Genomic DNA, 18682 nt, shown 5'->3' with positions numbered 1-18682 from the left:
CCGAAACATCAGCTTTCCTGCTCCTCTGATGCTGCTTGGCCTGCTGTGTTCATCCAGCTCTACACCTTGTTATCTCATAATCAAAAAAATGTTGTTAGTGTTACATTCCTACAACCAAAGGTAATATACTAAGAACAATGAGTTATCAACTACTATTGAGTGAAAACTAACAGAGGCAACATGATGAAATATGAGTTCCTGAGCGAGATCAAATTCAGATTGACAGGTTGATAAAAAGGAAACTTCACAAATTACACATACTTTATAAAACTTTATGGACATCTGATACTAAAAATGGAAAACTAACTATGACAAATGAATGCATTACAATGGTCAGGTTGAAAATAAATTACTCACTTAGCTAGACAGTTAGAGTGTTGTGCAGTATGAATATAATCAAACAGATTCAACCCCTATATTGGCTACAGTAGATCAAGCCTTTCTCCTGTCTTGCACTATGCTTCATGTAGGTGGTGTCCCTCAAGGCATGTACCCAAATGTCACCATGTCAAGATACCTATTGAATTTTCTGAACTACAGCTGATTTCCAATGAGTGGCACTATGTATTTCTCTATTTTGTAGAGGATTGCTTCAGAATTATTGAGGACCATTTTGAACCAGCATTTTCTGTTCCAAAATCATGTTACATGAATGTGTGTATTGCACAAAAGCAAAGAATAATCAATTTTGGTAAAAGTCTGGTAAATTATCATAGCAGAATTTTGCCCACCCCCTCGCCACCCCAAGGAGATTAAGCAGTAAAATCATTTCCCTTTACTGATGCTGTGGCTGTGGCTACTAGCTATTTTAAATACGAGAAGCTCCTGATAATGGTCTTTTTTTAAACCAGGTCATTAGCAAAAGATGACACCCCACAATATGCAGAGGCCAACAGCTCAATGGAGCCCATTTGGAGTGCAGGAGATTGTATTATCAAAGCAGGGAATACAGTTCCCAGAGGCGTTTTCCTGCCAAATTTCTTCCATCAGCCAAAGCCCTCCAGGTGGCGCTGTTGGATTTGTAGCCCTGTGATTGGCCTGGTCATTTGTGGAATTGGGGTTGGCGTTGGAGGTGAGGATAAAGAGCCCTAATGGCAGCCACCATTTGCTGATGGCCCCTAAAATTGAATGGGGAACCTGTCTATCAACCTACTGTGGTATGGTTTTTGGGGCATCAGGACAATCCTGCCTCATCTGTTTCTGTTTCTATTTATCAATGAACAACTAAAGTGAGCAGTTAGTACCTCCACTTATAAGTAGATTTACAGCAAAAGTGAGAACACAAGTAAACACTGCGTGCTCGGAATTTACAAACACCAGTCCTACAGCTGCATGAAAAGGAAGGTCTTAATTTATAGCAAGCTTAAGTATCAACACACAACCAATTCAAACATTCCTTCGGCAGCACTGGTTCTCAACAATGCATTGGGAAGCATTTTGTATGACAAGCATCTGACAGCCATTTGGAGCGAGATAAAACAATTGACAGTATTCATTGGAAATTTGATCTATATTTATTTTAAAATATTTTATCAGAGCTGTAAGTCACATGAAATTTCCTGCAATGATACAAGAAGTTACTATTTCACTCCCTGACCCCTGGTGGTGAATTTAAACCAGCAATGATTGACTGGCCTCAGAAGGCAGGGACCTGTTCTGGAATATTTGGATAGAAAGGCCTGTTTTGGGTTTTACTTTGTTTGATGGGTTTATACTGAAATGAACAGTATGAATATACAAATCAGCTTTCAGAGGGAATCCACATTATTGTTTTGTCACCCAAACTGTGTCTGATTTTGAGCTGTAGATGATAATCAGTTTCAAACTGAGCTTGTTGCACAAATATTGATATATTAATATGTCAGGGAAAACAGCTAACATCAGGGAACATGAAATTCTGTCATCACCTTATTTCATATTTCAATCAAACTTTAGGGTCACAGAACATGTCAGTAAAAATTGAGAACTGTTTTTATCTCATGACGTTGATACTTAAGCTTACTGTAAATTAAGACCTTCCTTTCCATGCAGCTGTAGAACTGGTGTTTGTAAATTCCGAGCACGCAGTGTTTACTTGTCTATGTCCATTATGATCAAGGTATATGTTACATTGTTACCTTTGATATAGGAAAACGGGCTGGATGATTGAATACAAATTCTTAGCAATGTAGCTGTGCACTGTCAACCATCAACACCATTCTGTCATTGTCTGATTGACAGTGATGATCAAAACATTCTTAACTCAGCAATTGTCTGAATGCCTTTGATTCCAATGAGGGCAGACTCAATTGCTCAGATTTTTTTGCTAAAATTAATGGAAAGTTAAATATATCCACCATTTTAAAAAACCTTGAAAAAAATACAGGGAATTGCAAATCAACACAAATTGCTACAATTAGTTGTTAGCAATGAAAAAATAGGATATAGTTGTTAACCACACTGTGGGAGTCAAGAAATTGCTGAGTGTACCATGAACGCCACAGAAATGCTGTAGATTTTAAGGATTCTATTTTGTGTCATACAGACCCTGTTAATGAGGCATTTAACAGTCCCATGGAAACTCAACTCTCAAAATCCAGAAAGGGAACAAATGAAACTGTAGAAATCTCACTTGACAGATACAAAATTGCTTAGATTTTTAATACTTTTTCTTCTTGGACTTTGCCATTTTTCACTCTTTTAAATCTTTTGTATAGTCTGGTTTTCTTTCTAAATTTAACAATAACTCAAGCTATTTCCTTCTCTGCTATTTCTCCATTTTGTTTTCTGTTCTTGAATGTTTTGTTTCAGAAGATACACTGCTCAGTCATTGTTCATCAAGATCCAAGATGCTGCATCATTAACTGCTCATACCTGCATAAGCTTGCAATACAAAAATAGTACAATCTGAACGGTAACAAGGACAGGAAAGCAACTAACTTCTTCACTTACTGCTGGACTGCTCTGTGGTAGCACTGGTTAATGGAATTTTAATGTTTCACTTGGGTAAGGAGTTCTATGATACAGCAAATTAAACCCTGCAGTTATTTGTTTCCATTTCAGAAAAAAAAAAATCAAAATTCAAGCAGCTGTCTTTGTTTTCCCTAACCTTTTCAGAGGTTATAGTGACTTTACACTTTACAGTCACACCTTTAATTCCTTGGTGTTCTTCAAACTTTCCAATAATGGGATTCTGTGTTAGTTTTGAGTTGTTTTAAGCTAATGGCCACATCAAAAATTTATATATCATTCATAATGTTTATATACTTCAAGTTATCATGTCCAATGTATTTATCTTACTGCCAGTGAAAACACTCTAATAAACTCTACAGAAAGAAAAACATTGTAAATTTCTAGACATCTATATTAAATTCTACACTATAATAATGATGTATGCTTTAGGTAGGTCATTAGGCTGTCAGTAGGTCCTAGCAGTGTCTCTATCAAAGGACAGAAGAAAATTGGTGAATTAAGCAAATGCTGATCCAGCTTTATGATGTATAAGTATTTTTATTGTCCTAAATCCTTGTGCCAGTGAAAACAAACTGTAAACTCTTGTGTCCAAAGTTTTCCAATCCTGCATGCTCCAGTCTGTGATTTTAACTAGAACACTGTGGACTGGAGATTACAGATTCAAAACAAGCTAGACTGTATTCAGAGGTAGTGAATAAAAGTGAATGAATGGATGTGGTGCTTCACTAATCTTAAATTTTCCTTTCATGTAGGTCCACCAGGTTGAAATTAACCTATTGAAATTTGAAGATAAAGCTTTTGCAACAATTGAAGAACGTGTTTTTGTATCCTAGATAGTTCTGTATTGTTTGACCGATCACACATCAATGAGAAGCAATCTGCATTTATACACAAATTAGTAATTCTGCAATTACATTGGTTCTCCAAACTCTTAAAACACTTTAGGACATAATGCAACCAGAACGAAAATAGTTTGGCACAAACGTTAATTAGTTTATCCTGTCATGAGAAGAACTTTCTGTGATCAATAAGTTGAGACAAAGATCTTTTGTAAATGTCCAATTTTGTACAGAAATATGCATTCTAATCTTATGTTGTGAAGTCTGAAAAGTTTGCACAGATTTGTTTTTCTGTGCCTAGAATTCCTATTGTCAATATCACAATCATTTTGAGTGTGTCAAATTATTTCAAAATGTAGTTAGTCAACACAACTGGATAGTCAGTTGTCATATTTAAAAGTAGCAAAGTACCACAACATCATCTTGATAATCAAAAAGGTACCTGTAGTCAAATTTGTTGCTGCAAAATAATATCACACTAGGAGTGGTCTTTGTTCACTGTTGCACACACTAAGTCTGAGAATATGATCTGTAGCTCCATCATCTTAATGTTGGTCTCTCTCTCTCTGTGCATCTGTCTCTCTCCTCATTTTTCAATTTTGGCTCTATCTGGCCAGTCTTGATTCTCTCAATCTCCCCCTTCTTTCTATTGAGATGTGTCAAGACAAAAAATCTATACGTGACAATTTGCAGTGACAGCGATAGTGACAGAGAACTCATTGGGGCTACCTTTCCATTCTCTGTTACCCATTATTTATGCTTCCCTTCCCATCTTCCCATTCCCAATGCATCATCCAATTGCGTGCTACCCAACTTAACACTGAATCTGCACAATTTTCTTCAGCTGCATTATTAGTCCAGGTTTTTGTGAAAGGCTGAGGTCTGGAAGAAAATTGATGTAAAAATTTTGGTAAAAATCCAATAGATAAACATAAGTGAAACTGCTAACTTGTCAATTGGAGGAATTGATTGAGCAGAAGTGTTATCTTCAGATTATTAAATATTTTGGGGACCAATGAGCATTAATTAACACACTTCTTTATTCAGCTTGAAAAAAGATGAAATTTAAAAAAGGACATGGAAAAAAAGAAAACAGGCAATAAATACACTGTTAATTATTATGGCGTTCTACTAAATCATAAAACCTTTCAATATTCTCATCTCAAATCTTGACCTGTGCTACGATATCTGGTTTCAGTCTGTATATGCGAATCAGCCATAGTGCTGTAGAATGGTGAAAGATTTAGACAGACAGACAGAAGGTTCACAATTGTTTTCCATTGCCGCTTTTCGACTGTGGGTGTGTTTGTGTGTGTGTGTATGTGTTTATGTTACATGTTTGATTGCAGGAAGATGCATAGAAACTGATCTCTGTTGTTTCTACAGTTGACACTCATTTCCTTGCCTTGCGCATATACAATACCTCTGTAAATTAAGTATGAATGGATTGCCACAGCATTATAGCAGTTTAGAACTGTTGACCTCAGCAGCAAGGCAATGAAGAAAATCAAATTTTAAAACCACTGGAATGCATCATGAGGCATACTTTGGAATGGAAAATATAATATGTTAACATATTATCTTGGATTTTAAACTAGTGGCTGTAGGGAGGGAGTGTTCATTGACCTCCTATCCGTGCCAAATTGGTGGAAATTCCAAATTAGTCATCTAAGCAACCAGAAGGGGCGTTGGGACCTTCTTCCCTGGATGTTTGTCCTCATCTTTCCCAGTGATTTCAATGGGAATTTGAGAGAACTCTGAAGGAATATTTTCTGCTTTCCCATAATGTAAGCTAAACATTTACTGATTGAGAAATATCTAATAAAAAGAAAATACCTCAAAAAAACTGAGTAAATTAAATTAATAGAAATGATAAGAAATAAATGAATTCTTCAACACCTTTGTTGTGGCCAAATTTACTTAATGTAAAGAGTGAGCATTGAGATATTTCAAATATTAGCTGTTCTGTTAATTTGTTCAGTCATTTGGAAGTTTTGCATAACTCTAAAGGCCAGATCAATCTGAAGATGTCTCAATGCTGCACAGTATTTTGTAATTTTAATAAACTGTGCCTGCACACAGTAATAGTATATCTTCGTAGTAGTTTGTGAATTAAGTTATCACCTTTAGAATAACATAAAAACAATGGATTTTCAATTCACGTGCATTGATTTAGCAATTTATGTGATAAATGAATGTCCTATCAAAAACACAAAACAATTATTTGCTTGAAGTGAGATAAGTCAAATGCTTAGAAAGTGATTTCTATTTTACCTACATTTTAACAATATCAAGCCACTGCTGACTAAATATTTGAAATAAACATACATACCTGCTATGTTTCTTTAATGGCTGAAATGCAATACATTGATAAATCTTACCTTTCAGAAGGGACAATGCCCAAAGAATTAGAAATATGGGATAATTCATTTCAATGGTTTAAGAATGGAAAGGATTGACATCTGAATGAGTCCTGCTAACTACTGAGTGTTCAATTTCACAATTCATTTTATACCTTGTCTTTGATGAGCCACATTAGAATGGTATGAGGAAATTAATGTTGGCATGTAATTATTCTCAAATCAACAGGTAGGTTAACTGTTTGAGGACTGAAAGAATTCAAATGCAGAAAAAATGCTGGGTATTTAAGAATCCATGGATTTTGATTTTACAAGGATAATACAGCAATTTTCCTGACAAAGAAACACAGATACGTGCAATTTGCATTTTGATAGCACTTCTAATGCAAAATAAAACTAAGATCCTTCACAAATTAAGTCAGATGAGGACCAAGCTCTAAACAATGAGGTTTGAAAAAGGAAGAAAGGTAAAGGGTTAATGGAGAGGAAAAGTCAAGAGTTGGGGCAGCTTGCAGCCCTGCCACTAGGAGTGAGAAGGCTGCAGGAGGTAAAAGCAAGAGGGAAGCATAAGGTTGTGTAGAGATTTGAAAGTGAGAATGAGGAGTTTAAACAATAAACTGAGGGATAGGAAGCCCACATGGGGTTCACATCGATGAGGAAAGGACAGATGAATAAGTAAATCTTACCACAGGAAAGGTTGCTGCATTTTACACCAGGTAGGGTTTATGAAAAAGGGAAGCTAGGAAGTGAGAATATCAAAATAATTGATTTTGGAGATGAGAAAATATTGCTCAGTAAGATCAGAGTCAAATGGAACTTCTTATTGGCTAGATTCACTGTAGTGCTAAGAGTCAACAATTAACGGATTAGATTTCACCAAGGAATTCTGTAGGAAAAGGAAGAAAGTGTGAAAGTAACAATACTTGTCCAAGAATATTGGAGAAAATTAAGCAGCAATCTGAGTAGAAGCTTTTCAGGTTGATGAAAGAGAAAGTGGCTTTCCCTGAAAAAAGACAGCAAATCAGCCGATATGGAAGCCAACGGGAGGAACTCAGTACTTAGAAGCTGCAAAGAGTGACATTGAAAAGTTAGCAGGTGAGTCTGCAGGAGGAATGATCAAGATGTTGACATTCAGGAAAAGATGCAAGAGAGAAAGAGAAAAGACTGAGTATAGAGATGGTGAGAGACATGGGGGGCAATGTTTCCTCTCATCCATATGGGTGTGTGGACACCTAGAAAATCAGGAATCTGCTATCCAGTGAACAATCAATCTACACAAAAGCAATCAACTCCATAAGGTTTGCAGAACAGCTTGTGCAGATTGTGCAGTAGCAAGCGAGTAGTGCATAAAAACAAAAATGGAAAGTGTTGGAGAAACTTAGCAGCCACTGCCTGATTGTTATATGGTTTGTTTGGCCTTCACAATGAAGAGGCAGCAGGGGTCTTTTACCAGCTCACTAGCTAGATAAAATGAACTCTGAGTTCAAAAGTTTTGGCCCTGCTTGTGCACAAACAGAAAGATTGGGTTTGGATGCAAATTGCTAGATGGGCTGGGACTTGTTTCTCCGGAGATGAAGTTGAGAGGCGGCCTTATAGAAGCTTATAAAGTAATGAGGGGTATAGATAGAGTTAACGGTAGTTGTCTTTTGCCTAGGATGGGTGATTTCAAGACCAGGTGGCATGCTTTTAAGGTGAGAGGAGAGAGATTTAAAAAAGACATGAGGGGCAATTTTTTTACATGCTCATGTGTAGAATGAATTTCCAGGGGAAGTGGTGGATGTGGGCACAATTCCAACAATTAAACACATTTTGATAAGTACATGAATAAGAAATGTTTGGAGGGATATGGATCAGGAGCTGACAGATGGGATTAGTTTAGTTGTCTGTTTCTGTGCTATATGACTATGACTGTGAGTGATCATAGAGGGAACTGCACAGATGAATTTATTATCCTAAAGTATAATTTAAATAAATAGTAACTATATAGTAACTATGAGAGTATGTTCTCCTTCACCTTTTTCATTTATTGCCCTTTTTAATATGTAAGTTCTGCCATTTTATATGTCTCTAAATTAAGCACCTGTATGTGTTGATATGAACATTTTAAATGGGAGGCACCTGAGAGCAGGTTAAGTAAATTAACCTTGGATTTCCTTTCACTCCCTTTGAGGAACACTTTCTTTCTCTTGGCATTCTACAAAGTTCACAAATTATAGATTTGATTTCCTGAACAAAGGCACAACTTGATTCACTAATGTTCTGAATTAATAATTAGCTCATCATGTCTTTAATATTTTTAAGTGGTTAACTAGCTTAAGTGATGCAACGAAGCACAGAATTTATTTGCACTATACTCTATCATTACATGATTCAAAATAGTCAACTAAATTACCCTTCAAAAATAATTCGATCTTTTGAATGGAGGTGAAAGATTCAAACCACACCCGACCTGCCTTGAAGGAGTGAAAGAAGAAAGAACATTTCATGTTATGAATTTCATTTCTAACTTCAAAGTGATAGTGTTTTGGCCCATGGTTTAGTTTGCTTTTATCATTTCCAAAGTAATAACTTTAAAACATACAAAATAAATAAGTTACTCCTTTCTATGAAATATTTGATTGGTCATGTTTCTAAACTAACACGACAGAAGAAATAAATTGGTTGCACTTGGAAATTTTCAGGTATCTAAGGCTGTTTTTTTAGTGCCAGAATTTTCCTATTATTCCCCTCAATTACTTTTCCATTGACCCCTGCAAAGTTACAAGATTAACATCCACCCTTTATGAAGAAATTTGCAATTGTCAGTGTGCCAGGAACAGTTAGCATATTTTCTATATATCCTCTTGTTATGAAAAATGTAAATATGCAAAGCCACACATAGAGCAGCAATTGCTTGATCAGTAAATTTGCAGATGATATAAAAGGTGGTGGGGCGACAAATAGTGAGGAGGCTACCATTAGATCACAGGAGGATGTAGATGGGTTGGTCAGATGTGCTGATCAGTGGCAAATGGAATTCAATCTGGGTAAGTGTGAGGTGGTGCATTAGAACAGGACAAACAAAGCAAGGGAATACATAATGAATAGTAGGACCCTGGAAACACTGAGGATCTGTGGGACCTTGAAGTGCTTAGTCGCCAGTCCTTTAAGATTGTGAAACAAGTAGATGAAGAGATTAAGAGGACATATGGGATACCTGCCTTTACCAGCCAAGGCATATAAGTTAAGAATAGGGAGGTTATGCTGGAACTGTATAAAACATTGGTTCAGCCACAGGTAAGGTAGTGTGTGCAGTTCTGGAATCCTCATTACAGGAGAGATGTGATTGCACTGGAGAGGATGCAAAGATTTATCAGGATGTTTCCTGGGCTGGTCTGTTTTAGTTATGAAGAAAATTGGATACATGATTGGGATGTGTTAAACTATGAGGGGCACAGATAGCATGGACAGGAAGTAACTTTTCCTCTTCAGAGAAAGATCAAGGACCAGAGGGCATAGATTTAAGGTTAGGGGTAGAAGGTTTATAAGGGATGTGAAGAAAACTTCCTTCATCCTGTGGATTGTGGGCATCTGGAACCTCACTGTCTGTACGAGTGGTACAGGGGGGAACCTTCATAAGATGCAAATCCCAACGAAATCTTGGATCATGCCATTTGAATAAAAGATGAAGAAAATAGTAAGCAGATCTTCCAAATATCCACATGCTAAATGGGACAAACCAAAAGGAGAGTGTGCACTAGAGATTATGTAGAAAGACAGAGGGTCGAGAAAATTCTGTGGAAAACATACAGACGCTGGTGTTGCTCTCCTTGTTAGAGAATTAGTTAAGGGAAGATTTAATAGAGATGTTCAAACTTATGAATGATTTTGATAAAGCAGGAAAAGATAAACTGTTTCCATTCAAAGCATAGTATATAAACAAAGACAATAGATTTATACAAATTTGCAAAACAATTTAGACAGATGAGAATTATCATATTAAAATAACAGATGAATTTTCCCATTTTGAGTTAAAGAGTTTTGTTGAGTGGGATTTATGGTGGGTGGTCCACCATGGCTTGAATCAACCTCTCCTGTGCAGTCTTCCAATCTTTATTCGTTTTTGATTCAAGTTCCGCGATGCATTGTTCTGCCGTGCTTCTTGGATTCCCTTCCCTTCAAATCCTGATCCCCATTTTCATCTTTATTCTCAAAATAATTGCTGTTGTTACCCTGGTTTTCTTCTGCATATGAGACATGCCCTCTTTATCAGCTCCAGTTGTGAAAAGTGCATAATGCCACAATGATGTGATGCACTATGGCTAGGCTGTCCAGCAAGTCTCCACTGCTATTGAAGCCTAATTTTAATAAAACCGACAGTATGTGCCACTATGGCCCTGGTGGGAGCACGAGCAGTATTGTAATTTAATTCTGTGTCAGTCTGAGGGTTTGTGAAAGTGTCAAGAGCCCTATTTGGAGGGGGTATCTCTTGTCTCCCAGCATGCATGTCCCAAAGATCATGGAAGGAGACCGGAACCCCTAAGTTTTCCAGTCTGCAAGAGTCATGACAGCTTCCAGGAAATCTGCCTCAGACCTCCAAAATCTGACATCAATGCTCACGTATAATTTGAGCGCTGATGGAGTAAAAGTCTTTTCTGTTGGTGTAAAGGTATTTCTGAAGCCATGTGGGGGCTGTCTATGAAACTATAAATCTGGGGGATACCAGCAACAGTGGAGTATTCCCATTGCCCAGGCTGTTTCACTGTCATCATCACAGGAGAAGGATGTAGGGTGTAGTCTGGAGAAAATGACATCAGTAACATCTCAGATGCATGTGTGCATCAAGAACATAAGTACTAGGAGCAAGGGGAGGCAATTCAGCCCCTTGAGCCTTGATACAATCTCATTTTGGCCTCAATTCAACTTTCCTGCCTAAACCCCATAACCTTTCAATTTATTACTAAGAAAAAATCTGGCTTTCTCCTTCTCAATTTATTCAATGTCCCAGCATCTACCATACTCTGGGGCAGTGAAGTCCACATATTCATTGAGAGAAGTAATTTTTCCTCATCTATTTTTTAAATCTGCTACCCCTTATCCTAAAGTTATGACCTCTCATCTAGATTGCCCCATGTAAGGTAGCATTCTCTCTACATTTACTCTGTCAATTCTCTTTGGCATCTAATATACTTCAGTTAGATCTCCTCTCAATGCTTCTAAACTCCAGAGAGTATCAGCCTAAAATGCTCAATCTCCCTTCATAGGACAAATCCTTTGTCTCTTTGAGCAAAAGTTCCAATCATCTAAAATAATGGACAAGACTCTGGACTTTTCTAATATCTAAAACACTGGACAAAATTCTGAGCTCAGACTGCAACAAACACACACACAGCCAGAATGAGAGATAGTAGGAACTGCCGATGCTGGAGAATCTGAGATAACAAGGTGTACAGCTGGAGGAACACAGCAGGCCAAGCAGCATCAGAGGAGCAGGAAAGCTGACCTTTCAGGTCTAGACCCTTCTTCAGAAAAAATGAAGCATTTTTTCTGAAGCAGGGTCTAGACCCGAAACATCAGCTTTCCTGCTCCTCTGATGCTGCTTGGCCTGCTGTTCATCCAGCTCTACATCTTGTTATCACAGCCAGAATGATTTCAGTCTGGGACTATTGTTCAGCCTGGAATTCCAATCTACACCTCATCTCTAAGAGAACAAACAACCAAACCTAACACCGGACTGAAACTAACTTTTACACCTCGGGTTACCCAGCACAGACAGTACAGAACTTACAGACATAATGGAAATTCAACCTCAATCAAAATCCATTCATACATACTCTAACCATCGGGAAACTAACTGACTTCAGAAGGAAACACCAGAAACACAATGGGCCACACAGATTTGAGGGGGGATAAATGGGGCACACAGTCTGTATAAGTGCTAGCCCTGATGTGACCTGGAGAGAGATAGAGAGAGCCTTTTCAACAATAAGCTTCTACACAGCTTCCTCACAGGCTTCCACCCCAACAAGCAGCTTTGGAGCCAAGAACCACAGAGGCTGAACAGTGAAGCTGAATCGAGAAACCAAACCAAGGGCACTATTACAACAAAGGACATCTGAGAAGGGGAAAGCCAACCTAGTGCTATCCAAGCAACAGCTTCCAGACACAGGCCAGTTCTGAGCCAAGAGAACCACTGGCAAGAACCTCAGTAACCAGGCGCATTGTCCTCAGTGGTGAGCTGAAACTGTGAAAACCCCAAAGGTTCTGACCTAGCTAGCAGGAAGGGGAAGGTGGGTGGTGACAGTGCATGGGACATCAAGTAAAGGAAGCCTGATTAAAGTTTCTGTAATTAAAACTGTTGTTTAGGTTGTAATAGTGTTTAATCTGTGTTTAATCTAAAGTGTATTTAACTACTGTCGTCAGTATAATTGGTAAAGTTAATTTCACTGTTTAGTGCTTTTACCTGTATTTCTTGCAATATACTCACCTTTTGTATTTAATAAACACAGAGATTCTTTTGCCTTGAAACACCCGTCTACTGCCTTCCTCATTTCACATCCCCTAAAAACGTCCAGTGTCAGAACCAGGCATCTGGGAGTGATTCGAACCACCTAAAATCAGCGAATTACTGATCGCAAACCAGCACCCTATAGAATGGCAACAGCAGCAGGACGGTGGCAGAAGGAATGTGATGTGGTAGAGGGTGTTTCAGAAGCAAAGTGTTTAATGGAGGAGAGGATCTCTCCTATATGTTTAAAAAGATGACCATATCCAAGAAGTGGGTCCTTGATCTCTTATGCGCTGAGCATCCAGGGGAAACAGCAGCCCAGTGGACTGAAAGCCAGGAGCATTAGCGCTCCATAGAGAAAGCAATCTGGCTCCTCTGCCTTCAGTGACAGGTCTAGATACTGGCCAGGAAAGTCAAGGAATTAAAGGCAGAGTTAAGGGAGGCAGAGGTAGGCTGTAGCATGAGGACCAGGGCAAGAGAAATGCTGGATGCCGACTTGTAGCGAGAGGCGACAAACAGAGGAAAGGTACAGAACCAGATAGATTATTTGTAGTGTCAGATCACAGAGGCCAAGAATAGCGAACAGGCCCTAAAGGAGGAGAATAGCCATCTGAGGGAACAAGATAAAGTGCAGGAGGAGAAGGTAAGGGACAGCCAGGGACCCTACAAGGTAGCCTGCAGTGAAGAGTATCAGAGGGAAGAGCACGGTCCCTGCCAGAAACAGACCGAGAAGCTGAGCCCAGCTCTGTCCCAGGCAGGGGCACGGTTTGCCTGATAAGCCCAGGTGTGACCCAGGCAGGCAGGGAAGAGCAAGGGGGCAAGGCAGGAGTAGATGATAGGGCAATGGGATCTCTTGGTCACCTGTGGCACTGGGGTGGAGGCCTGGCGTGGCAACAGGGAGAGCAGATAGACTGCAGGGCAGGGGGGAGCTCTGGATCACTACCTGTGGCACCGGGAGCAGGCAGCAGGTGGAGGCTCAGCCAGTCCCTGTGGCACCAGGAGCAGGCCCAGTCTGGCAGCAGGTCGGTGGGGGAACAGGGTCAGGACTAGGGCAAACGTGCCTGGTAAAGCAGCAGACATACGGCATGCCCTGGAATGGTCAGGAGCAGGCATTGTGTCCCCAAATCAAACCCAGCAGCTCAGGGCTATGGTAGCCCACCTGGATAAGCTGACAGATAAAGGGGACCCCTCTCTACACTTCATTGAAATGGAACAGGCGAGAGAGATCATTGGCGGCGACGATGCTGAGATGGACAAGTTGGTGCTGTTCTCCCGGGACAGTAGACTGTACAAGGTCCTCTTGGCTGACAGCAAGGAGGGGTGGAGTACGTTCGCCACCATCCAGGAGGAGATCCTGGAAGCAATGGGCTTCAATGATGGAAGCCCATTCTCCTGAGCAGAGAACACCCTACAGATGGCAGGTGAAATACACAGGCATTTGCAGACAGGCTGTGGCCTGTTTACGTGAGCATCTGTGGAGGGTACCTCGACCAGGATAACCGCTGGGGGGGGGGAGGGGGAAGAGACCAGGGCTGCTGGTTCCACATCCCGGTGGCCTACTGAGGGTGCAGACTAACGCTGAGCTTTGGTTTGACCCCAAAGACCCCCAGACCACCGAAGAGATGGTGGTGAGGCAGTTGGCCCTAATATTTAGGAAAGGCAGGGGCAAGGAAGGGCCACCCCAAGGGTAGGGTACATGAACTGAAATCAACTCAGAGTAACAAAGAGTGGTATCCAGGAGGAGGTAGCCCTTTCAATAACAGGCACGCCTGCTTCGGGTGCAGGAGGAGCAGGCACTGGTGGGACACAGAGGAACAATGAGGGAAGGGAATCTCTTGCGCCTGTCTGGAAAGTGGGTCCAGTAACATGGGCCACCCCTAACTCCTGAGGGGTTTTCAGAGGCACTCTGGGCTGCAGTCATAGGATCAGAGCTGGTAGCCACGGTGGCGAGCGCAAGAACCCCCACTATCCCACACCATAGCCCCAACCTGTGACCAGAGCCAAAAGGGCTCAAGGTGAATCCAAAGAAGGTTCAGGTGGGCCGGCAGGAAGGGAAATTCCTGGGACTGACTGTGTGGACAGGGGAAAGAGGAAAGTCCACATCCCGTGCTGAGGGCAACTACCAGGCTGGCCCACTGGCCAAAGAAGGTGCCCGAGCAGGTACCTGCTGGGACCGAGTGGCTCAGGCCTGACACCAAGGATAGAGGGGTGCAAAGCGGGGTGTAAGACAATCACTATCTTTGATCTGATAAAGCATCAGTGCCAGGAACTTTCCAAATATCCTGTGTTGCACATTCTGCAGATCTTAAAGGAATAATATGTCATATGGACTACAACTTAGTCCGTGGTGAATCCAATGGAGAATATGAGGCTTAGTGCCATTTCAAATTGTTCACAAGAAGAAAGCCTGGTACTAAACAAAAAGTGTGAAATCACCACAAAAACATCTATTTGGTTCCTGGGCACACTGTTAGTTGCAAGATGTAATGGCAGAGATGCAAAAGACAAGAGCCATTAGTGAATTCTCACCTACTGGACTTGAAATCTTGAACTTCTGTCCAGTCTAGAGCAAACTGTGGCACTCTTAAGGCAACTATTAAGAAAAGCTCAAGTAATGATGTTGGAATACACATCAGGAGCAGACATTTCAAAAGATCAAGGAAATGTTGATTCTGCCAGATATCTTAGCACAATATAACTCTCCCTACAAACCACAATTGGAAGCAATACCTCATCTACAGAGTTGGAGCTGTGTTTCTTTTTCAAGAACTGCCAGTTAGGAGTCACAGATCAGTCTATTACGCATCTGGTATTTGTCTGATTATTGACACTAGATATGCTGTCACAGAGAAACAGAATTTTGCAGTCTTGTGGGCATGCCAAATGGTCACAAATTATATCATTGGCTTAAAGATTGTCATAGAGACAGAACACCAGCCCAGAGAATTTTTCACTTAATGAAAATGCAAGATGGTGCTCCAGGCAAAAGCTTGGCCTCAACAGAAACGCAGTGATATGGTGATGATAGCCTTCTCTAATCACAAAAGCATTTTGTTATTATAGGTAATTTGCCGGTATATGGTGAGCTGCCAGCTGTACAAATCTCACTTCGGGTTCAATCTTGGACCAAATACACCAGAGTCTTAGGAATATCTTAAATGCAGAACATAACTTTCAGTCATCTGTGTGGTGGCTGGGAATATGAAGATCTATAGAGGAAACCACTTCTAACTGCTAGATATGCACAGTGCACATGCCACAATAAATGGAACACTTTATCTCACATTATTTACAACAAGACAATGAGAAGGTTGATCTCTTCAGTTCATCAAAAATCCTAGCTGACTGTCATTGATTATTTTTCCAGGTGAATTGAGGTCAAAGGTTTATACACGATGACACCTGAGACAGTTATTCAAACTTCAGATTTTGCAATACATAACATTCCTACAGTGGGTTGTCTCCGATTATTGATCACAATTTTCCAAGGACTACTGCACATACTTTATAGGAAAGTAAGGGATTGTGCATCTTCGAAGTTCTCTGAGATATCTCCAAGTGGATGGTGAACTCGAAACAGGATTCAGAACCATTAATGCACTGTCAAAGAAGATATTCAGGCCAGTCACCTAAATTACTGTCATGGCCATAGGGCAAGAAGAAAAATCCAAAAGAAAACTGTACTCTCTTTTATATTTTCACGTTGAAATTCTGTTTTTTTTCACAATCAGATGACCATGCACAAATGTGAATGCACAACTATAGTACATAAGATCGAAGATGTGGAAGGGGTATCAGATGTACATTGCCATGTGGAAATATGATATTGTGGTGATAATAGAGACATAATTCAAGGATGGTATGACTGTGTGTTAAATATTCATGAGTGCAAGGATTCAGGAAAGATAGGAAAGGCAGTAAAGGAGGAGTGGTGGCAGTATTGGTTTATGAGAATGTCACAGTGCTCGAGAAAGGGGATATTCAAGTGGGCAAAAGACAAATTCAATTTGGCTAAAGCTAAGAAACAGAAAAAAAAATGTAGTTATATTGCTTGCTATGATGTATTGACACACAACTAGTGGAAAGGATGTAGAGAAACAAATCAATAGAGAAATTCCAGAGAGATAGTCACATTGTAGAGTGGTTGTAATTGGGCACTTTAACTACCCAAATGTCATTAAGAAGAGAGAGGGGCAAAGATTCCTAGATTGTGTTCGGGAAAATTTCCTACAATGGTAAACACTTCAGTCCAATTAGAAAAAATGCACCATTGAATGTGGTTCTTGGAAATTAGGTGGGCCAAGAAGTGCAAGTATCAGTGATTGTTGAATTATAAGGTTTGAATTTATGATCCAGAATAAGACTTATCAATTGTGGACTACCTTCAATGCCAGGAACAAAAGATTTCAAGAAAAATTCTAGGTGAGTAATGAAATATCTTTAAGAAGGAAGTGGTTTAAATACAGTCTTGAAGGGATTATGGGATGAATCTGTGGCCAACACAAAGGGGAATCCTGCAGTCTTCTGTAGACATGATGATAGTAAAACACTGGCAAAAGGAGCAATATTCTAGTCTTCAAATCTACAGCCTGAGTTAAAAAAAACTGAAGTGCTGAGACCTGGAGCTTCTTATTCGTGGCAATATGCTTAGCTAAACCAATGAATATTTGGCAATTCCCAATGATTATTTGTGAAGAGATTAAGGAATAGGGAAAAGTACAGTAGAATTTCTCACTGAAGGATTCATGAGAATAAGGCTCGATGAGTAAGAGTCATGCATGAGCTTGTTTATTTCTACGTTTCTTCTTTTCTTCTCCTCCAGTAATTATGCCATTAATTTACTGTCCTTGTGGGGTTTGATTCTGAAATAAAAGGAAAGTTTCCAAAAATATACAGCCTATGAATTTTAGGTCTCTCTGACGGATTGTGCAGAAAACCTATAGCGAACATTGCACTCATTACTACTGGTTAATTTGTTGTTGCACAATTGGGAATACACCTTGAACAGCAAATAAGCACATACTATATGTCTAGAAATTTATAATGTTTTTCTTTCTTTAGGGTTTATTAGTGTTCTTTCACTGCCAGTACGATAAATACGTTGGACAGGATAACTTGAGGTACATAAACACTATGAATGATATATAAATTTTTGATGTGGCCATTAGCTTAAAACAACTCAAAACTAACACAGGATCCACATTGTTGGAAAATTTGAAGTACACCAAGGAATTAAAGGTGTGACTGTAAAGTGTAAAGTCACTATTACCTCTGCAAAATGTTAGGGAAAACAAAGACAGCTGCTTGAATTTTGATTTCTTTTTCTACTGGAATGGAGATAAATAACTGCAGGGTTTAATTTGGGGACAAATGTTGTCTAAAATATCTTTGACACCTTAAAGTGAAGGGACGTTCAATTACCAAACATATATGTGTGTGTATATATATATATAAATATATATATAAAATAAGCGCCTTATATATACGAGAAATGACCAAAACCAAAATTGTCACATATATTGCATTGAAAATTTGAATGCCATTGTAATAAAGAAATGAATCTTTGTTGGGCAGACAACCAATGAAGTAGCAAAAAAAAATCTTGTCCTATGACAACAAGGTGCAGGGCTGGATGAACACAGCAGGCCAAGCACCTATGACAGATTATTTTAGAATCAACATTATGTGGGTTGCATTTATTAACAATAAAACAATGATTTTGCTGTTGTGGGGAGTGCTGCCTGGTTCATTGTTCACCAGCTCCCTGGTTCTGACACTGGCTTTATGTAGTGGAATGTGATGTGGTGGAAAACACAGGAGGCAGATGCTTCAGGGGCAAAGAAAACACTAATTTTTATTGAACAAACACAAGCAAATTGAATATATTTACAGAAAACAAGAAAGTGGACATTAAAACCCACCTACCTCTGACTGAGAGTTTGTATCCCAGTTAACTTAAATCCCAGTTAAGCTTGCAGCTAAACTTAATGCAGTGGGTAAATAGATACAGTGGGTGACTGTTACTCATGCTAATAGGGAAGAGA

At 39.6% G+C, this 18682-nt stretch overlaps 1 protein-coding gene across 1 annotated transcript in view; it reads right to left on the bottom strand.

Annotated features, from left to right (window-relative positions):
- The window catches only part of LOC109937974 (mucin-19-like), a 35910-nt gene extending 29644 nt beyond the window's left edge, over positions 1–6266 (bottom strand). Inside the window, exon 1 of the mRNA XM_048610577.1 lies at positions 6173–6266. Within this exon, the coding sequence (XP_048466534.1) occupies positions 6173–6221 (49 nt within the window). The 5' untranslated portion in view covers positions 6222–6266. The remainder of the gene's footprint in view (positions 1–6172) is intronic.
- Positions 6267–18682: the final 12416 nt, after the last annotated feature.

The sequence above is a fragment of the Rhincodon typus genome, chromosome 22 (assembly GCF_021869965.1).
Source record: "Rhincodon typus isolate 14 chromosome 22, sRhiTyp1.1, whole genome shotgun sequence".
In the NCBI taxonomy this organism is placed as follows: domain Eukaryota; kingdom Metazoa; phylum Chordata; class Chondrichthyes; order Orectolobiformes; family Rhincodontidae; genus Rhincodon; species Rhincodon typus.
This window is presented reverse-complemented; position numbering and strand designations above follow the sequence as displayed.